Consider the following 18,737-nt stretch of genomic DNA (forward strand, 5'->3'; position numbering starts at 1 on the left):
GCATTAATATACACTGAATAGGAATAATGAAAGAACAGAAAATACTCTTTTTGTTAAGTGGAATAAGGGTAGATAGAAGCTGTATGTATGGCTTGTGCATCATATCTGGAACAACTTAAACATAGGGCTGAAAGAAATTACAGTAACAGGCCTGACACATTTCATGTATTTGGGAGTTACTGTGCAGACTTTAGAATAATATCTATTTGAATTTTTAATGCCAGTTCTTTCTTTAATTAGATTTTTCGTGAAGCTCGAAGAACAGTACCTAGTATTGTTTACATGCCGCACATTGGTGATTGGTGGGAAGCTGTCAGTGAAACTGTGAGAGCAACTTTTCTGACTTTGCTACAAGATATACCATCATTTTCACCCATATTTTTATTGTCTACCTCTGAAACCATGTATAGTGAACTGCCAGAAGAGGTAAGAACTGATTAAATATTTATTTTATTACATTATTTTAAAATAGTTGACTTTGTATTATTATGTTGTTTTAAAATAGTTGACTTTGTAAACTTGACACACTTGAGTTATTATAAAATCAATACGGTCAAGGTCTATGCCTTAATGTTTTAAGTTTGTTTCTTTTCTTTTTTTTTTTAAGAACCACACCTGTGGCATATGGGGGTGTTCCCAGGCTAGGGGGCGAATCAGAACTAGCAAAGCTGGATCCTTAACCCACTGAACGAGGCCAGGGATTGAACACACAACCTCATGGTTCCTAGTCAGATTCGTTTCTGCTGTGCCACGATGGGAACTCTTATCTGTTTTCTAAATGCTGCTGTTCTCATTAGAAAATAAACTCATTCAAAGAAGAAGAGGTTTTCTACTCAATTTTTAAAAACAAAACAGAAGAAAAAAGAATTAGTCATCATGGGACTAATATTAAGGATATAAATATTTTCTTTTTGTGGAACAAAATGACAATTTCATCTTTTAGAGCCTTTTTAAAATTCTCTTATAAGTGTGTCTTTTTATCTCTTTCTTTCTTCTCATCCAGTAGTACTCCAAGTTAGTGCATTGGAATATTGAGAAAAACATTCGAACTTCTCCTCGTTTTTGTGTTTCATATTACCTGATATATTTTGTGTGTATATGATTTATAACAGAGTTAGTAATATTTGTAAAATAGTATATTTAAATAAATATGCATATACTGAGGGGATGTGCAAATTTTTTACTAATGAGGTGTTTCATAAGAAACATTTGGAAATCGTTACTCTAGACAGGCTGTTACTAAAGTGTGGTCCAAGGGACCCTTATGGGCCACACAAGACTTTCAGAGATCTGTCACATTTTTCTTTTTTTTTTTTTTTCCTAACTACTTATCTTCTTGAATATGGGTTTTCTTTATGTGTATCAATCAGAACAACATTATTGTAACAGATTGAATGCAGAAACAGAAAATGAGAATCCAGTTGTCTTTTATTAGGCCATACATTAAAGAGATTTGAAGAAATGTACCACTTTTCTCACTAATTTTGTATATTTTATATTTTGAAAAAATAGTTTTTTTCAAAAGAATATAATTATTTTTTATTTTTTTGCTTTTTACAGCTGCACCAGCAGCATATGGAGGTTCCAAGGCGGGTCAAATCAGAGCTCCAATTGCTGACCTACAACACAGCCACAGCAACGCCAGATCTGAGCTGCATCTGTGACCTACACCACAGCTCACAGCAATGCTGGATCCTTGACCCTGTGAGTGAGGCTATGGATTAAACCTGCATCCTAGTGGATGCTTAGTCAGATTTCTTTCCTCTGCACTACAACAGGAACTCTAAGAATATAATTTTTAATGTTAACATGTAATAGGTTTTCTGGGGGGTGTTTTTGTTTTTTTGGTCTTTTTAGGGCTGTACCTGTAGCATATGGAAGTTCCCAGGCTAGGGGTCCAGTTGGAGCTGCAGCTGCTGGCCTACACCACAGCCACAGCAACACAGGATCTGAACCATGTCTGCGACCTATGCCACAGCTCCTGGCAACACTGGATCCTTAACCCACTGAGCAAGGCCAGGGATCGAACTCGAAACCTCATGGATACTCGTCGGGTTTGATACCATTGAGCCACAATGGGAACTCCCTATAATAGGTTTTAAATGAATACATAATTCTGAAGTTTAAGTTTTAATGCATAACTATTGACAGATATAACCCAAATAAACAATAGCTCTTTTGGGTCCTTAAGCAATTTTTAAGAGTTTAATAAGTTCAGGAGACCATAATGTTTGAAAATCTCTGACCTAGACCACAAGGTCTTTGAGAGGATGTGGCTGTCTTTACTGCCCTTCTCTTTCTGACACATTGGAATTGCTTCATAAAAGTTTATTGCATGAAGAAAGAAATTAACCATTGAATTACCAGTGAAGCTTTAAGTAATTCCTGCCTGGCCTCCTTCCTTTTCTTGCAAAATTCTTCTTTTCTTCTTGCATTGTAGAGCTGCATTCATGGCATGTGGAGGTTCCCAGGCTAGGGGTCGAAGCTATAGCTGCCAGCCTACACCGCAGCCATAGCAATGCAATATCCGAGCCACATCTGTGACCTATACCACAGCTCATGACAACGCTAGATCCTTAACCCCCTGAGCAAGGCCAGGGATTGAACCTGCAACCTCATGGTTCCTAGTCGGATTTGTTTCTGCTGCGCCACAGTGGGAACTCCATCTAGTACAGTTTATCTTTGTTGAATGAAATAAAATAGGTGAAACTCAGATAGCCACTGTTCTCCAAGAATTTAAAGTTTCGAGAGAAGAGATAACTGGAAAAATAATACAGTAGGAGAAGTGCTATAATAGTAGAATATATGTAAAAACATTATCCACAAAAGAAAAATTTGTTGTAGTGGACTTTATTGAAATTAAAACCTTTTAGTCTTTAAAAGACACAGTTAAAAAAATGAAAAAAAGCAATCCATAAATTGTAAAAAAATATTTCAACTGTAACAAATCACATATCTGATAAGATTTGTATCCAGTATGTATAAATAACTCTTTCAGCATAATAGTAAGACTGTATCAAATGATTTTCAACGAGAGTGTGAATACCAGTCATTGGCGGAAAGATGGTATTTTCAACAGATGGTGCTGGGAAACTGGATGTTCATATAAAAAAAAGAAAAGAAAGAAAACTGCACTTTCATCTTATATCGAATGCAAAAGTAACTCAAAATGACTCAAAGCCTAAACATAAGACCTAAACTATAAGACCCTTAGAAGAAAACATGGGGGCAAAGCTCCATGACATTGGATTTGGCAGTGATTTCTTGGATGTGACATCAAAAGTATGGGTAACAAAAGAAAAAATAGATAAATTGGACTTAACCAAAATTAAAAACTTTTGTGTGTATTAAAGGGTACTGTTAATAGAGTGAAAATACAACCTGCTGAATGGGAGAAAATATTTGTAAATCATATATCTGATAAGCAGTTGATACACAGAGTTTACAGAGAACTACAACTGTACAACAACAGAAACAATCCCCCCAATAACCAGTTCAGAAGTGGACTAAATACTGAACAGGTTTTTCTCCAAAGATGATACTCAAATGGCAAAATAAAGCACGAGAAGAGATGCTGAACATCCCTAATCATTAGGGAAATTCAAATCAAAACTACAATAAGATAACACTTTATACCCAATAAGATGGCTGTTGAGATAAAAACAGAAAATAAGTGAAAGAGAACATGATTTGTTCAGGGAGTTATGTGAGGTTTGTCTTGTTGCAGCATGAAGTTTGAGGCTAGGAATGTCAAGAGATAAAGTTAGGAGTAAATTTAAAGAAAAATAAGCTATTGGTAATAACCTGGCAGGAATGTTGGGATTATTGTAGACTTGCTCTTAGTATACTTTTGTATTCACAAATGTTCCACACAATGTTGAAAAATGATCAGAAGGAAGAATACTTAAAACTGAAATTGAATGTTTTGCTACCCTTGAATAAAATCCTGGTGCTTCTAGGATATTGTGTTCTGTTTATTTTTCCAAGACCCAGTTAATGTTAGTTTTTTCTCCTATCTTATCTAATGCTTCTTTATCCCCACCCCTTGAAGCACCTGTTCTGTGTTTCATTACCTGTTGTAACACTTTTGGAATGGCATCATAATGCTTTCTTCTGAGACTTAAGATCCTTGACAGTAGGAAGGAAGCCTATTTTCTTCAGACTTAAAACTGCAGTGTCTGGCATGATATTTGGCATATAATGGGTGTTCGGTGGTAAATTTGCTTGCCAGAACTTTCTAAGAAAGACCAGAGAAGCATAGATAAAAGGGTTGGAGGCAATTATACATGAAAGTAGTCTTCAGAGAAAATATTGGAAGGTCACAAGATAAAATTTTATGTAAACTCTTAAAGGACTTGTCTTTGGGTTGAGGTAAATAATCTCCCATCCAAGTATTGAATTCTGATGGCTACTTTTCATTGATTGTTTCTTCTCTGTCTTAGAATTTTAGAGCTAGAAAAGGCCTTTAGAGCTTGTGTAATCTAGTCGTCTCTAGTTATTCACTTTGTGACCTTAAGTCAGTTACTTAAACCTTTCCAAGCTTAAGTCTTCTCATCTGTAAAATGAGAGACTCTACATACCTCATTGTTAACAAAAATAGATTAAAATAAAATTTCAGAAATTCTTCAGTTCACAGTTTGGAATTCAATAAGTGGCTAAACATGACAAATTGGATGGACTGCCCATAGTTTATCAGAAATTTATTTGCCTAAATTTGGGCTGGAATCTGATGTCTTGAAATTTAATCCAGTATTTCCATAATGTCATGATTAGTACTTCTTTACATATTAGTGACTTCTTTTTTCTTCTTTATAGGGCCATGCCTGTGGCATATGGAGGTTCCCAGGCTAGGGGTCTAATCAGAGCTACAGCCGCCGGCCGCAGCCATAGCAACACCGGATCTGAGCTGCGTCTGCGACCTACACCACAGCTCAGGGCAACACCGCGTCCTTAACCCACTGAGCAAGGCCAGGGATCGTACCTGCAACCTTATGGTTCCTAGTCAGATTCATTTCCACTGTGCCACAATGGGAACTCCCCTCTTTTCTCTTTTTTATCTGCAGTTTCCAATTTGGTGTATGGGCTGGGAACAAAACCATAAGCTTTACTCATTCAGTACAATGTTTATTAAATTACTATGTACCAGGCACTGTGGTAGATATAGGAAAACAGGTTAATTCTGTTCTCAGGGAGTTTGTGTCTAGAAGTAGGGGATAGACCTTCTTTCCTTTATAGATTAAATAAAGTGTGTAGACAAATACAGATGATGTAAAGAGTGTTTAAACAGCATATCTTGCAAGGGGGACTCCTGGGATCAAAGTCTTAATAGAGCAAGTGAACAAAGAAGAGATGATAATCACTAACTGGAAGGACCTGAGGGATATGAGCATGACTAGCTTAATTTTGCTTGGGTATTTGGCATGGAAGGTGGGTTTTTGTGGAGCATTCCTTGATGAGATCAAAGATAGAGTTTATCTGCAGTGAAACCAGGATTCCAGAGGATACTATGTAATAGACTTGGTAGGAAAACAGCCCAGGAAGGGAAGTCAGTGCATAGGAAGTACACAGAAACAACATAAGAGAAGGCAGTGTTGTTAGCATCCTCCCAGCTCTCTATTGTAAACTCTAGGTGATCACTTTTCAGCCCTTATGCAAAGCCCTTTGAGATTTTTTTCCATCTGATTATTATAGTCAACTATCCTTTTTTTATATTATAGTATAATTTATTAATGACATGGGCAACCGGATCAGTCTTCCATTCTTATTTAGTCCATGAGTTTGAACCTTTCAATAGCATAGCCTAAGACTAGATTAACCTTAACTCCACAGGAATGTTCAGTGAACATTGAAAATGGTGCTGAAGTTTAAGAAACTGTAATTTGGTATTATATGTCAGCTTTTAATTCTTTAAATATTTAATGTCTTTGTGTGTGTGTGTATGTGTGTAGGTTAAATGTATCTTTAGAATACAATACGAAGAGGTCTTATATATTCAAAGGCCTATTGAAGAAGACAGAAGAAAATTTTTCCAAGAACTGATTCTCAATCAGGCCTCAATGGCTCCACCAAGAAGGAAACACACTGGTAAAGTTCCTAAAGCCTTTAGGAAATTGGGGGGTTGGAGTTAAGAAATACCCTTTGTTGGAGTCATATTTTTAGTAAAACATCTCTTTGTGGGAATGAAGACAGTTTTTCAGGTTCTGTTTGACTTTAGATGGACACAAGTGGAAGTGGCCATTGTGTTTACATGACCTGAGAAGGTTGGGAAGTACAGCCTCATTGTTAAAGCTTTACTAGTGAGTGACTGTAACGAAGTAGTTTCCTTATCACCGCAGTCTAGATGCTGGGGTGGATTTCACATTCTCAGAACGTCAATAAAGTCTGCAGTTCTGCTCTATCTCAGTTTCTTTAAGTACTGAGGATTTGAACTATCAGATTGTGAACAATGGGTGCCGTGCTGATTGCTTTCTGAGCCACTACTGGTGCCAAGAACTGGTTAGAATATTTGCCTTTTCTGGTTTATTTATTGATTCGTTTTTCAAATATTTATTGTGCTTCATGGCTTTCTTTTAAGCATTAGACTTTTCTTGAATTTGGGCCCATAGCATTAAGAGGGGCTTCAAAATTTGTCAGATTTGACTTAAGTAAGGACTGTGTTCTAATTCATTCAAAAGAGTTTCTTTTCCTAATTTTAATGGTTCATAAAAGATAAGATCCCCTTGCTTATTAATCTTTCAGCCTCTTCTAGAAAATAGCAGTCCTGTTTGTTAAAAAAATTTAAACCCCTATATCCTTGCTCTGTTTGTTTCTCATAGCTGTTCTTATAGGATATTGAATACATTTCCCACCTTTGCCAACTTCTTGCTTTTTTCTTATTCGTTCTGTTTCTTTTTCAATGGTTATATTATCCAATACTTTTAATGATTTTATTTGTCCTTTATTCCCTCCTTTCCACATTTTCTCAGTGTTTTTAAGATGAACACCTATCAAACAGCTTTTAGTTGTGCGGTCCCCTCCCCCCCGGCCCCGCCCCAGAAACCTTGGGAAATTCAACATGGAAGTTATACCTTCTGATTATTGATTGTTGCCTTCTGCTAATCTAAATAACAGCATTTAAAATATTACATTATTTAAATATTTCATTTAAAATATTTCATTCTTAAATGAATTTTAATAAGGTATCTTGCATGCTCCTAGACATATTTTAGTCCTATAGATCTGAATTTTCATGTTAAGGACTAACATAATTCTTTTTCTTTTTGAGTTTCTTCTGTTGCCTTTCATTTTTCATCTTAGGGGCTATTTAGAAATCAGCAAGAATACTTAGAATTTTAATCCTGAGCTTCAGTGTGATACCAGAAAAATCTTTTAAGGAATTAGAGAACATTGTGCTTAGGCAAGTTAATTTACCTTCTAAGAAGATTTTTTTGTTTGTTTTGCAGTAGATGGTGAATACCACCATGCATTTTATAATGACACCCAAGATTGGTTCTTCCCTCTTTTCTATGTCTTTGGGATTCTTTTTTTTAGTTACTTTTTGTTGTTGTTGTTGCTCTGTTCAGGTGCCATTCATGATTCCTACTATACTTTATCCTGTTGTATTAAGAAAATAAGGGTAGGAGATATGTCTAAAATCAGAATTCTTTTGGGAGTGGGAAGGATCAAAGAATTATTACTTGCCCATTTAACTTTCATGCATTTAAGGTAACCTCATTTCAACGAGCAGTTTTTAAACAGATTGGCTAATGCAAGTCAGTACACAAGATCTTCACGTGAAGATAATTTTATTAATTTGAAATATTGCTCTTAAGTTGTATGTAAATAATATCTCAAAATCATATTATTTAAAATCATATCATTTGCCCTTTAAAGGAGTCCTGTTGTACGTTATTTTGTAAAGTAAAGCTATTCCCTAATTACTTATGGTTTCCATGGAAATTTTTACTTGCTGGATGTGCATGGTTCACATTTATTTGAAATTCTTCTTTTCATAAAAGAGCATTTTAAGAGGATGCCAGAAAAGTAATTGAGGTCCTCATCCTGCTGTGTTGGAATCTTAACATCTTCTTCTGTTTTCTTTAGGTCTTTGTGCTATGGAAGTGCTTCCACTTGCACTACCTTCTCCACCTCGTCAATTATCAGAATCAGAAAAAATTCGGATGGAGGACCAGGAGGAAAATACTTTAAGAGAGTTGCGGTTGTTTCTCAGGGATGTTACCAAGAGGCTGGCCACAGATAAACGCTTTAACATCTTCAGCAAACCGGTGGATATTGAAGAGGTCTTGTTTCAGTAGTGTGCAAACAGTGAAGTTGAACTGGCTAAAAGAAAAAAAAAATATTGACATCTTTTTTTGGAAGGAAAAAAAGCAAAGGCATGGATGAATATTACCCCTAGCCTGTAAAATTTTAATCCATGTGATTGATAACTACCAATGTCATCAGCAAACATCTGGTGACTTTTAGATGAAATTAGTGACAATTTGTACATGTCCTCTTAATTAGTATTGATCTTTGTGATCTCATACTCTTCAGTTTAAGAAGAGGATTAAAAGTGACTAGAGTGAGATGTCCATACTAGACTATTTTTATTCCAGGATAAATCCTACTTTCAAAAAGAATATTGGTGTTAACTACTCCATACCAATTAATATTGGCATTTCTCAAATTATGTATACTTTGCAAAAGAGGTGGGCAAGAAACCTGAAGTTTGTCTTTCATATTTTGGAAATGCCTATGACTAAGATGCTTTAGGAAGTTAAGCACATCCTTTGCAGCTAAAGTTATTTTTCTCTTCAAGGATTTTCTCTGCTCCCAGTGGAAAATTTCTCACTTTCGATATGTATTGTTTTGTGTCCTTGTGGGAGCATGGTTTGTGATGATGAAAAGAAATTTTCCATTTGGAATCTACTATAATACTGCAGAATAAGTTTTATTTTTTTATCCTGGGATAATATAGTGTGTGGATGAACACAATGCAGTCTTTACTGGCCTTCTTCTTATAGTTCAGACTCCATGTTTGAACAGCTTCGGTGTTTTTTTAAGTTCTAACTTTTTTCTTTTTTTTTAAATTTTGAATTATGAAATGATTCAAAGTTTAATGTTGTGTCTTCATTGTGAAATCTGTACTCTTAGATCTGAGCAGATTCCTTTGGAACCATTACCTCATCTCTGCCTGTGAGCTGACATTAAGTTTTTCCCCCTTGGAAAACTGAAAAATATCTATCTCCTCCCCCTTCCCCACTTTTGGGGAATAAAGAGATTACCTATAATTTTATTTGTGTATTTACCCACAATACATAGTTTTAGCCATTTGATCCTTTCAACAACCTCATAAGGTCATAATGATGTTGCAGCTGAAGAAACTGAGGCGCATTGGCAAGTGACACAGCCAAGACTCAAACTGTTAAAATTTGAAGCCTGTAGGAGCTCCCATCGTGGCGCAGTGGAAGTGAATCCAACTAGGAACCATGAGGTTTCGGGTTCCATCCCTGGCCTTGCTCAGTGGGTTAGGATCCGGCATTGCTGTCAGCTGTGGTGTAGGTCACAGATGTGGCTTGGATCTGGTGTTGCTGTGGCTGTGGTGTAGGCCGGCAGCTGTAGCTCTGATTAGACCCCTAGCCTGGGAACCTCCATATGCTGCAGGTGCGGCCCTAAAAAGCAAAAAAGAAGGCTGCATTCTTTACATTACATCACGACTACGTTACATCTTTTCCCACTGGAATGGCAGGATTTTCTTATCTGCTTTCCAAACTAGTACAGTTTATTTTATATTTGTGAAGTGTTTTTTCCTCAGAGTGTTTTCAGAAAATCTTAAAACTTTTATCTTACATTAAAAATTGTTGTAAATGTTTTTATTTCACATTGGGTATGGCAACTCTGACACTTAATTGACAAGTGCTTGTCCCCTAATCAGCCTCCCATGCTGGGAATGAACCAGTTTTGTTTTTGTCCAGGAGGAATTTTTCTTTCTAAGCAGGAGAGATGATCAGATTTCAGATGCTATCTGTGACAGACTAAAAGTTTTATAAATGGCAGTAAGTCAGTGGAAGAGGATAGGAAATGTTGGTCAGATAGAACTTTTTTTTTTTTTTTTTTTTAATGGCCACACTTGCGGCATATGAAAATTCCTAGGCTAGGGGTCGAAAAGGAGCCACACCTGGGGCCCATGCAGCAGCCACAACCACAGCCACACTGATCCAAGCTGCATCTGAGACCTATGCTGCAGCTTGTGGCCACACAGATCCTTAATCCCCTGAATAAGGCCAGGGCTTGAACCTGCATCCTCATGAACACTGTTGGGTTCTTAACCCACTGAGCCACAATGGGAATTCCAGCATTTCTAAGACTTATGTTATATCAGACCTAATTACTTGATTTAAGATTTGCATTGGGATAGACAATACAGGCATACATACCTTGGAGATAATTGTGGGTTCCATTCTAGACCACTTCAGTAAAGTGAATATTGCAGTAAAGCGAGTCACATGGATTCTTTTGTTCCCTAGTATATGTAAAGGTCATGTTTACACTATACTATAGTCTTTATAGTATTATGTCTAAATAAAAATGTACATACCTTAATTAAAAAATACTTTATTGCTAAGGGAGTTCCCGTCGTGGCTCAGTGGTTAACGAATCTGACTAGGAACCATGAGGTTGCAGGTTCGATCCCTGGCCCTGCTTAGTAGGTTAAGGATGTGGCGTTGCCGTGAGCTGTGGTGTAGGTTGCAGACGCGGCTTGGATCCTGCGTTGCTGTGGCTCTGGCGTAGGCCAGTGGCTACAGCTCTGATTCGACCCCTAGCCTGGGAACCTCCATATGCCGCGGGAGCGGCCCAAGAAATGGCAAAAAACCCAACAACAACAACAACAAAAAACCCCAAAAAAAGCTTTATTGCTAAAAAATGCTGACAACACAGGGTTGCCGCAAATCTTCAATTTATAAAAAATTCAACATTTACAAAGCATAATAAAGGGAAGTGTAAAATGAGGTATGCCTGCAATTATATAGGTTGGAAGAGTTTTCTTTCCTATTGGTCAAATAATATAAAACATATAATTTATTGGGCAGTCAGGACTTAATATCTCCTATTTTGGGTTTTCTCCCAGAAAATCAACACATTGAGAAAAATGTATTTTTTGGTTGTAGATTTGTTTATATTTCGGGACAAGGCCAGCAAATCCTTTTACTAGTCATGAAAACAATATTTAGTTTTGTTAATTTGACTTAAAATGTTTGTAATGACTCCAAAGGAGCAGAAAATGCTTTCCATGAAACAGTTCATTCTGGAAAATTGCAAAAGAAAAAAATTTTTTTTGCTTAGAGATTTTAAACAGATTTACCAGAGAACTTCTCTAATAGTAAGAAAAAAAAAACTAGGTTTCTTTTTATTTTCCTTAAAAAATTTTTTTTGTGAGGTAACATTTATTGATGTTTATTAGGTATTATCCATACATTCTCTTCTCAGTTATGTCCAAATGATTTAAAAAAAAAAAAGCTGACACAGTTGGTTTCATATTTGAAGATTAGAAGCTTTTCAGAGTTGATTTAGATATGACTTGAACTGAAGCTTTTCATGGAAAGTATGATAGTAATTTTAGTAGCATAAATTGCTCTATAATTTTATCCTTATCTGTAATTATTTCCTAGATATCTAGATTTAACTTTAAAATAACTATAGTTTTATTCCATATTTTTATGAGTAGATCATATGAAATTCCAGAAGTATTTTCATTAAAATATCCTCTTTGTTCTAGGTTTCAGATTATCTTGAAGTAATCAAGGAACCAATGGATTTATCAACAGTCATAACTAAAATTGACAAGCATAATTACCTGACTGCCAAGGATTTCCTGAAAGATATTGACCTCATATGTAGCAATGCTTTAGAGTATAATCCAGATAAGGACCCGGGAGGTAAGGATGAACTGGGCAAAGGTGACTTTGGTGATCGGTTAGAAGGTAAAGTGTGAATAAAGTGTGCTTGTGTCTTAGGTAGATAGTCTAAATGACCTATTACTGTACTCAGAAACTTCTTGATGAGAAGCTGATGCCACACTTAAATATTGAATTTCAGTATTCATTTATTATATTATTGAATAATATACTTAAACTAGAGGATTTTATTATTCTGGGTATTATGTTCAGGATTTAGTTTCTTGATTTAACTTTCAGTTTTTATGTATAGATTATTTTGTTTAGGTAGGATGGAAAACTGAATAACTGAGAATTTAAAATTTATTTAGTCAGTGTTACTAAATAAATAACTGGTAAACAGTGGGAATTTCAAGTTTGGGAACTCAGTATAGGATAAATTTACTTTTCAAAGGGCCCCTTTAGGTAGACATTATCTTTTCTATAGATTGTAGTTATTTTAATATAATTTTATTATTTTACTCAAATCCTACCTGTACTCAAAACTGTAGTCCCAACTCTTTTAGTGCCCTCAAGAGAAGATCTCCAGGAACAATCTGTAGTTAAACAAGGTGAATTTATTGATACATTGTAAGGAGGGAGAATGTATACAATGGGAGCTATGTATGATTTGAGCTTGTGTTAAGTGATTTGGGGGAGGATTTAAGGAAGAAGGATTTTGCAGTCGATTAGATGCTCTTTGGGAGTGAGAGTAGTCTTTTTGGGACTAGGTATTTTAAGAACCTGGAAGGTGGCGCTCCCTTACAGGTTAAAGATCCCACATTGTCACTGCAGTGCCTGGGTTGCTGCTGAGGCGTGGGTTCAATCCCTGGCCTGAAAAAACTTCTGCATGCTGCAGTCATGACTGACCCACCCCCTCAAAAAAAAAAAAAAAAGAAGAAAAAGAAGATTGAGGCTTTCTCTAAAACTCTCCTCTTGGAGTTCTGTTGCTGCTCAGTGGGTTAAGAACCCAACCTAGGTGTCCATGAGGATGCAGGTTTGATACCTGGCCCTGCTCAGTGGGTTTAGGATCTAGCATTGCCACATGCTGTGGCATAGGTCACAGATGTGGTTTGATCCGGTATTGCTGTGGCTGTGGCATAGGCCAGCAGCTGTAGCTCCAATTTGACCCCTAGCCTGGGAACTTTCGTATGCCACAGATGTGGCCTTAAGAAAATAAAATAAAGTAAAATAAAATAAAATAAATTAAAGAACCTGCAAGGCAAGAAGAGTAGAGGAAGGCAAAAGCTGTGATTGGTAAAGCAGCAGCACTTATTTATCTAGGATAGGATTATGTTTGGTTATTTTTGTGGTTAGGGCAATGTTCATACTTTTGTCTTTATTCAGACATGATTATGGAGTGGTCTTGTTTTTATCATGATCCAACATGGTCACAGAGTGGTGTTTGGTAAAATTGTTTGTATTTACCATGAGTATACCAAGGCTTGGCTGATAGTGCCAGGCCAGTTCCCAGCCCACAGGGGTCATTGTTTTTTTCCTCACTCTATTGAGAATTCTGTTTCTTCAACGGATGATAGATAAGTGAGATGATTTTTATTTTTATTTTTTTGTTTTATTATTATTTCTTTTTGTCTTTTTGCCCTTTCTAGGGCCGCTCCCTCGGCATATGGAGGTTCCCAGGCCAGGGGTCCAATCGGAGCTGTAGCCACCGGCCGGCCTTCGCCAGAGCCACAGCAACGTGGGATTCAAGTCGCATCTGCAACCCACACCACAGCCCAAGGCAACACTGGATCCCCAACTCACTGAGCAAGGCCAGGGATCGAACCCTCAACCTCATGGTCCCTAGTTGGATTCGTCAACCACTGAGCCACAACAGGAACTCCGAGATGCCTTTTATCTTTAAAAAATCCATTTAAACTTCCAGTTATCCAATTTATGGGCACTGGTTCTCAACCTGTTAGAATGACTTGGATTTCTCATTTCTACATGAAATTAAGTATAATCTAAATTTATAGACAACAGTAAATCACATATTTTAATTCTAGGTTAAGAGGCAGAATGAGATTTTATATAGCTGCCCTTGGTATCCAGTAGTTTTAAAGCTTTGTATTAGGACATTTATCTCTTGCAGTTTTTGTTGTTTCTGTAGTTTTCTTTTTGACTTTTTATTAACATGTCATGTAGAAAAACTTAGGAGGATAAAAATGAAAAATGAAGAAAATGGAAATGACCTATAATCCTTTACCTAGTGTTTTCTCTCTTTCTCCCTCACTCACAAATGTATTATAAATGTAATATGTATATATGCATTATATTTTTACTAAAATGAAAATATAACTTCTGTAAACTTTGTCCCATTCATGAAGGATTTTGTGAAAAGCTTATGAGTTAAGGTATTTCTACCACATAATTTTAATCATATGGATGTATTATATATTATAATAGCTAATATCCTATCATTGGACATAATAGATTTTTTTAGTTTTTTCATGTATTGTAACACCGAATATAGCATAAATTATATGTATATCCTTAATCATTTCCTTAAGATAACTTCCTTAAAATGAAATTTCTAGGTCAAAGAATGTATGATCTCTTCAAGGCTTTTAATCTGTGTTGTTAAATTTTCTCACAATTTTGAAAAATCTTCTTGAATTTTTTCACAATTTAAAAAATCTTTTCTAGCAACTTCAGGTCCACTTATGGTATAGCAATTTTGTGTGAATGAGAGAATCTCCTTTTCAGTATAGATGGCATCTGCAACAGGGCCAGAATTTGTTTCGTAAAGAATGGGCTGGATGTCAGCCTCATGTGATTCTCTTGCTGGGCTCTTGGTGAGGATACAGCTGCACAAGTGTCTCTGTAGTGGTCTTGAGCAGTGTGTGAGAGTACTTGAGTGTCTACACTCTCATCCTGTTAGTTTTTCAAGACACAGAGGTTACTGAAACTGTCCAGTAGGTAATGAGAGAGCCTGGGCATTGGATTGCACCCAGGCTTTAGTCCCAGTTTTATTTCCTAGTTCTTTAACTTGATCAGGTTAAATTCTCTAAATTTTAGTTTCCTTATCTGCAAATAGGGATAATTACAGTATTTTTCTCACTGAAGTGGTTGTAAGGATTAGATGAGAAAATATATTAGGTTAAGCCATATGTTTAGGTTAAGCTTTTAGCATGGTGCCTGAGATGTGTTTAAGTGTTCCATAAAGGCTGGTCGTCCATATTTTTATTCTTGTCATTATTATTTAAATTGTGCTTTAATTTTTCATAAATTGCTTCCATAGTGGATACCTGCACAATTGATTTAGAATGACCCTTTATACTTTGTGTTTATTATGTTCTCTGGACCACATTTAAAATTTAAGCCTATTTTGGGACAAATCTAGGGACTGATAGTGAAAAATGAATTTGAATGATTAGAGAAATCTAATAGAAAAGATCAATCCAGATTTATTTTCTCCTGTGTAGCTTAATTATCACCACATTGAAATAATAATACTTTTAAGAAAGAAGCAATGATTTCTGAGGCATAACAACCTTTTACTATAGAATGCAGTTATATAATCAAAGAGTATAGCTCTATCTCACAGAGTTGACATGGTACACTTGTTTGTAACTTTATTCCTTCACTGTTGTTTTGGATGCAAAAAGTGTATGATTCAAAAGCATGATTTTGGCTCTGTTTAGGTTTTTTTCCTATCTTTAGTCAAGAGGCCTGTTTTTTTCCTCTGCAACAGAACTACTTGTTATGTATTAGAAAAACAACCTCAGGGTCTGTTGTGTAGCAAGTGGAAATTACATGAATGTTGTATTACTTTTACAAGCTCCCGTGAGTATTTGAAAGCTTACAATGTTCTGTTTTGCAGAATACTTTGCTGTTTGGGGGAAAAAAACCTAGCATATACGTAGAAGACAAGAGCCAACATTTTGGGAGCTATACATAGTGCCTAAGTGTTTACCCAGATTCTCTCTTGAGAATAATGTGGACAGAAATGAAATATTTGCTAGCCAGAGAATTTTAACGTGTAGGTTCTAAATGTGACCAGTGTCAGATATTTGACCCTAGTCAGTATTTTATAAATATGTGATATATTTTGTGTTTAACTGTCCTGCATTCTTTGTCTTAAACTACATTCCTCCTCTGGCCTTCAAGTGCCTTCACATAAATACCATCATTTAGCTGATTTTGATGAAATTTCAGCTCTAACTTACTTTCTCAAAATCTTTTATTTTGTACCAGTTGCTTAGAATAAAGCTCACAGATCACTCGTTTTTGGAGCCCTCTATGGGCTATGTACATTTCAGTCAGCTGCGTATTTTCTGTTAGTATTTATGAGTACCATGTGCTAGTTACTGAACTGAGTGCTTAGAATACAAAGCACTGTGACCATGTGCTAGTTACTAGAGCTGAGTGCTTAGAATACAAAGCACTGTGACAGTCTTTGCCTCTTGAGATAGAGGTATTCAGATCAGTAATGCATTTTGAATAATTACTATGTGGCAGACATTTGCTATATGTTAATAGTATTAGTTTACTAGAACATCCTTAACAAGTACCACAGACTTGGTGGCTTCAACAACATAAATTGATTTTCCCACAGTTCTGGAGGATATAAGTCTAAAACTAAGGTGTTGGCAGGGCTAAAGTCCCTTTCTTTTGCTTTCAGATGGCTCCTTTCTTGCCATATCCTCATGTGGTCTTTTCTCTGTGTACATGCACCCCTGGTGTGTCTATGTGAGTCCATATTTCCTTTCTTTGTAAGGATACAAGTCAGATTTGACTAGGGCCTACTCTTATGACCTTCTTTTAATTGATTATCTCTTTAAAGTCTCTATTCCAAATACAGTCACACCTGAAATCCTAGGGGTTCTAGTCTCAGCATATGAATTTGGAGGGGGGAACACAGTTCAACTCATCACAGACATCTCTGCAGAGATAAGTAAGCCACAGTTCCTAGTATCTAGAAACTCACCGTTTTATAGGAATGACAAATTCTAATTATTAGTAATTATAATAGACTATTAAGATACAGAGATAACATAGAGAAGGCAGTTTTGGATTTTGTCTTGAGGCAGCAGCAGATTAAAGTCTGTATTAGATAAATATGTACAGTGTGTGCAGAGCACAGAGGAGAAGAGACTACCTGGAGATGAACAAGATTAAAAAGGGCATTCACTTGAGGCTGAGAAAAGTAGTATCCAAAGGCATTAAAAAAGAGAATATGGCTGGAAAATAGAGTGTCTGTGGAGGATTGGTGGGAAATTCATTCACTTCCCTACTCACTGAATCTCCATTTACTGAGCATCCATTTATGAAATGTTCTGTATGTAGAAATTGCTTTCAATGCTGGAGATATATAGCTCTGGCCTGAGAGATGCCTAAAGCCTTCTTAGTGGGGAGTCATGCAATAAATAAATGTCATAGTAAGTTCCCTATCTTCTTTTGATCCTGTGTTAAGACTTCATAGTTAATTCTCTAGATGATAAGGAGCTGCAGGATTGTTTTGAGACAGGAAGTGATATGATTTGATTTGCATTTATCATATTACAGACAGTATAGATTTTGGGGTAGAGATCAAGGGAATGATGAAGTGATGGTTGGAATTCAATTAAGATTCACTTGCAAAGGCAAGCATAGATCTAACGTAGGGAGCATAGTGACCAACCAATTATATATGACTGATAGAAATCTAGAATGACTTCTGAGTTTTAGGTCTGAGTGTTAGCAATCTGAGAAGTAAACCGGTGAAAGAACAGGTTTATAGGCAGGGTGCTCAGTTTAATTTTGGATGTGCATCCAGATAAAATGGAGACATTGTATAGTAGGTGGGTTCAGAGATTAGAAGTTTGAGTAAGAGATCTGGTTGGAGTCATCAGTGTATGGGGTGAATGAGATCACATAGGCAGTATGTAGAATGAAAAGAGGGGAGCTAGTGGGTCCCTTTCTCAATTTTTAAAAATACTTCTTTATTATTATTATTTTTTAATAGTTATTTCCCCAATACAATTTTTTTCTACTGTACAGCATGGTGACGCGGTTACACATACATGTACACATTCTATTTTCTCACATTATCGTGCTCCATCATAAGTGACTAGACATGGTTCCTAGTGCTACACAGCAGGATCTCAATTTAAGTCTCATTATTACTGTAGATACTTAAGTACCCTTGTTAAATGTTTTACCTCTATTGGGAGTGTGTACATTCTTTCTAAATCAGTAATCAGTTTTATTAAGATGTAAGTTATATCCAAGAAAACTTTTTAAAGTACATTATTTTTAAAACCACATATGTCTTTTAAAATCCCACTCATCCTTTAAGGAATATTAAATGCTATATTCATGAAAGTTTTTTCTGATTTCCTTGCAGTTATAAGTAATCCTTTTATTTCAGAATTATAACACTATGTAACTTTCCTGAGACATTTATTCCTTTTTTCTTTTCCTGGAGTAATTACTTATTTGTGTATCCTTAACCCATGTTTCAGACTCTAAGCTGATTGAGAACAGAATCTATTGGTCTTTTGTATGGAACAGTTCTTAATAAATGTGGCTAGTTAGTAAATTTAATCAGTTGCCCTCTGGGGTTCCCGTTGTGGCTCAGTGGTTAACGAATCTGACTAGGAACCATGAGGTTGCGACAGTCACAGCAGCATAAGATCTGAGCTACATCTGTGACCTACACCACAGCTGATGGCAATGTGGGATCCTTTAACCCACTGAGCAAGGCCAGGGATTGAACCTGCATCTTCATAGATACTAGTCAGGATCATTACTGCTGAGCCACATCTCGAACGCCTAATAGCCATTACTTTTTACTGAAGGTAAAGCTAGATGGTAATATCTTTATTTTTATAGACATAAGGA

The 18,737-nt window shown here is 36.1% G+C and overlaps 1 protein-coding gene across 3 annotated transcripts in view; it reads left to right on the forward strand.

Moving 5' to 3' along the window:
- Positions 1 to 18,737, forward strand: part of ATAD2B (ATPase family, AAA domain containing 2B) — a 121,481-nt gene that overhangs the window by 79,796 nt on the left and 22,948 nt on the right. For 2 of the 3 annotated variants that reach the window (XM_021087782.1, XM_021087780.1), the window contains exons 19-22: positions 241 to 426; positions 5,949 to 6,084; positions 8,083 to 8,279; positions 11,756 to 11,915. In XM_021087782.1, coding sequence (XP_020943441.1) covers positions 241 to 426; positions 5,949 to 6,084; positions 8,083 to 8,279; positions 11,756 to 11,915 — 679 coding nt within the window. The remainder of the gene's footprint in view (positions 1 to 240; positions 427 to 5,948; positions 6,085 to 8,082; positions 8,280 to 11,755; positions 11,916 to 18,737) is intronic. The other variant, XM_021087781.1, reaches the window with a different exon arrangement.

This window comes from Sus scrofa, chromosome 3 (genome assembly GCF_000003025.6).
Source record: "Sus scrofa isolate TJ Tabasco breed Duroc chromosome 3, Sscrofa11.1, whole genome shotgun sequence".
Taxonomy (NCBI): domain Eukaryota; kingdom Metazoa; phylum Chordata; class Mammalia; order Artiodactyla; family Suidae; genus Sus; species Sus scrofa.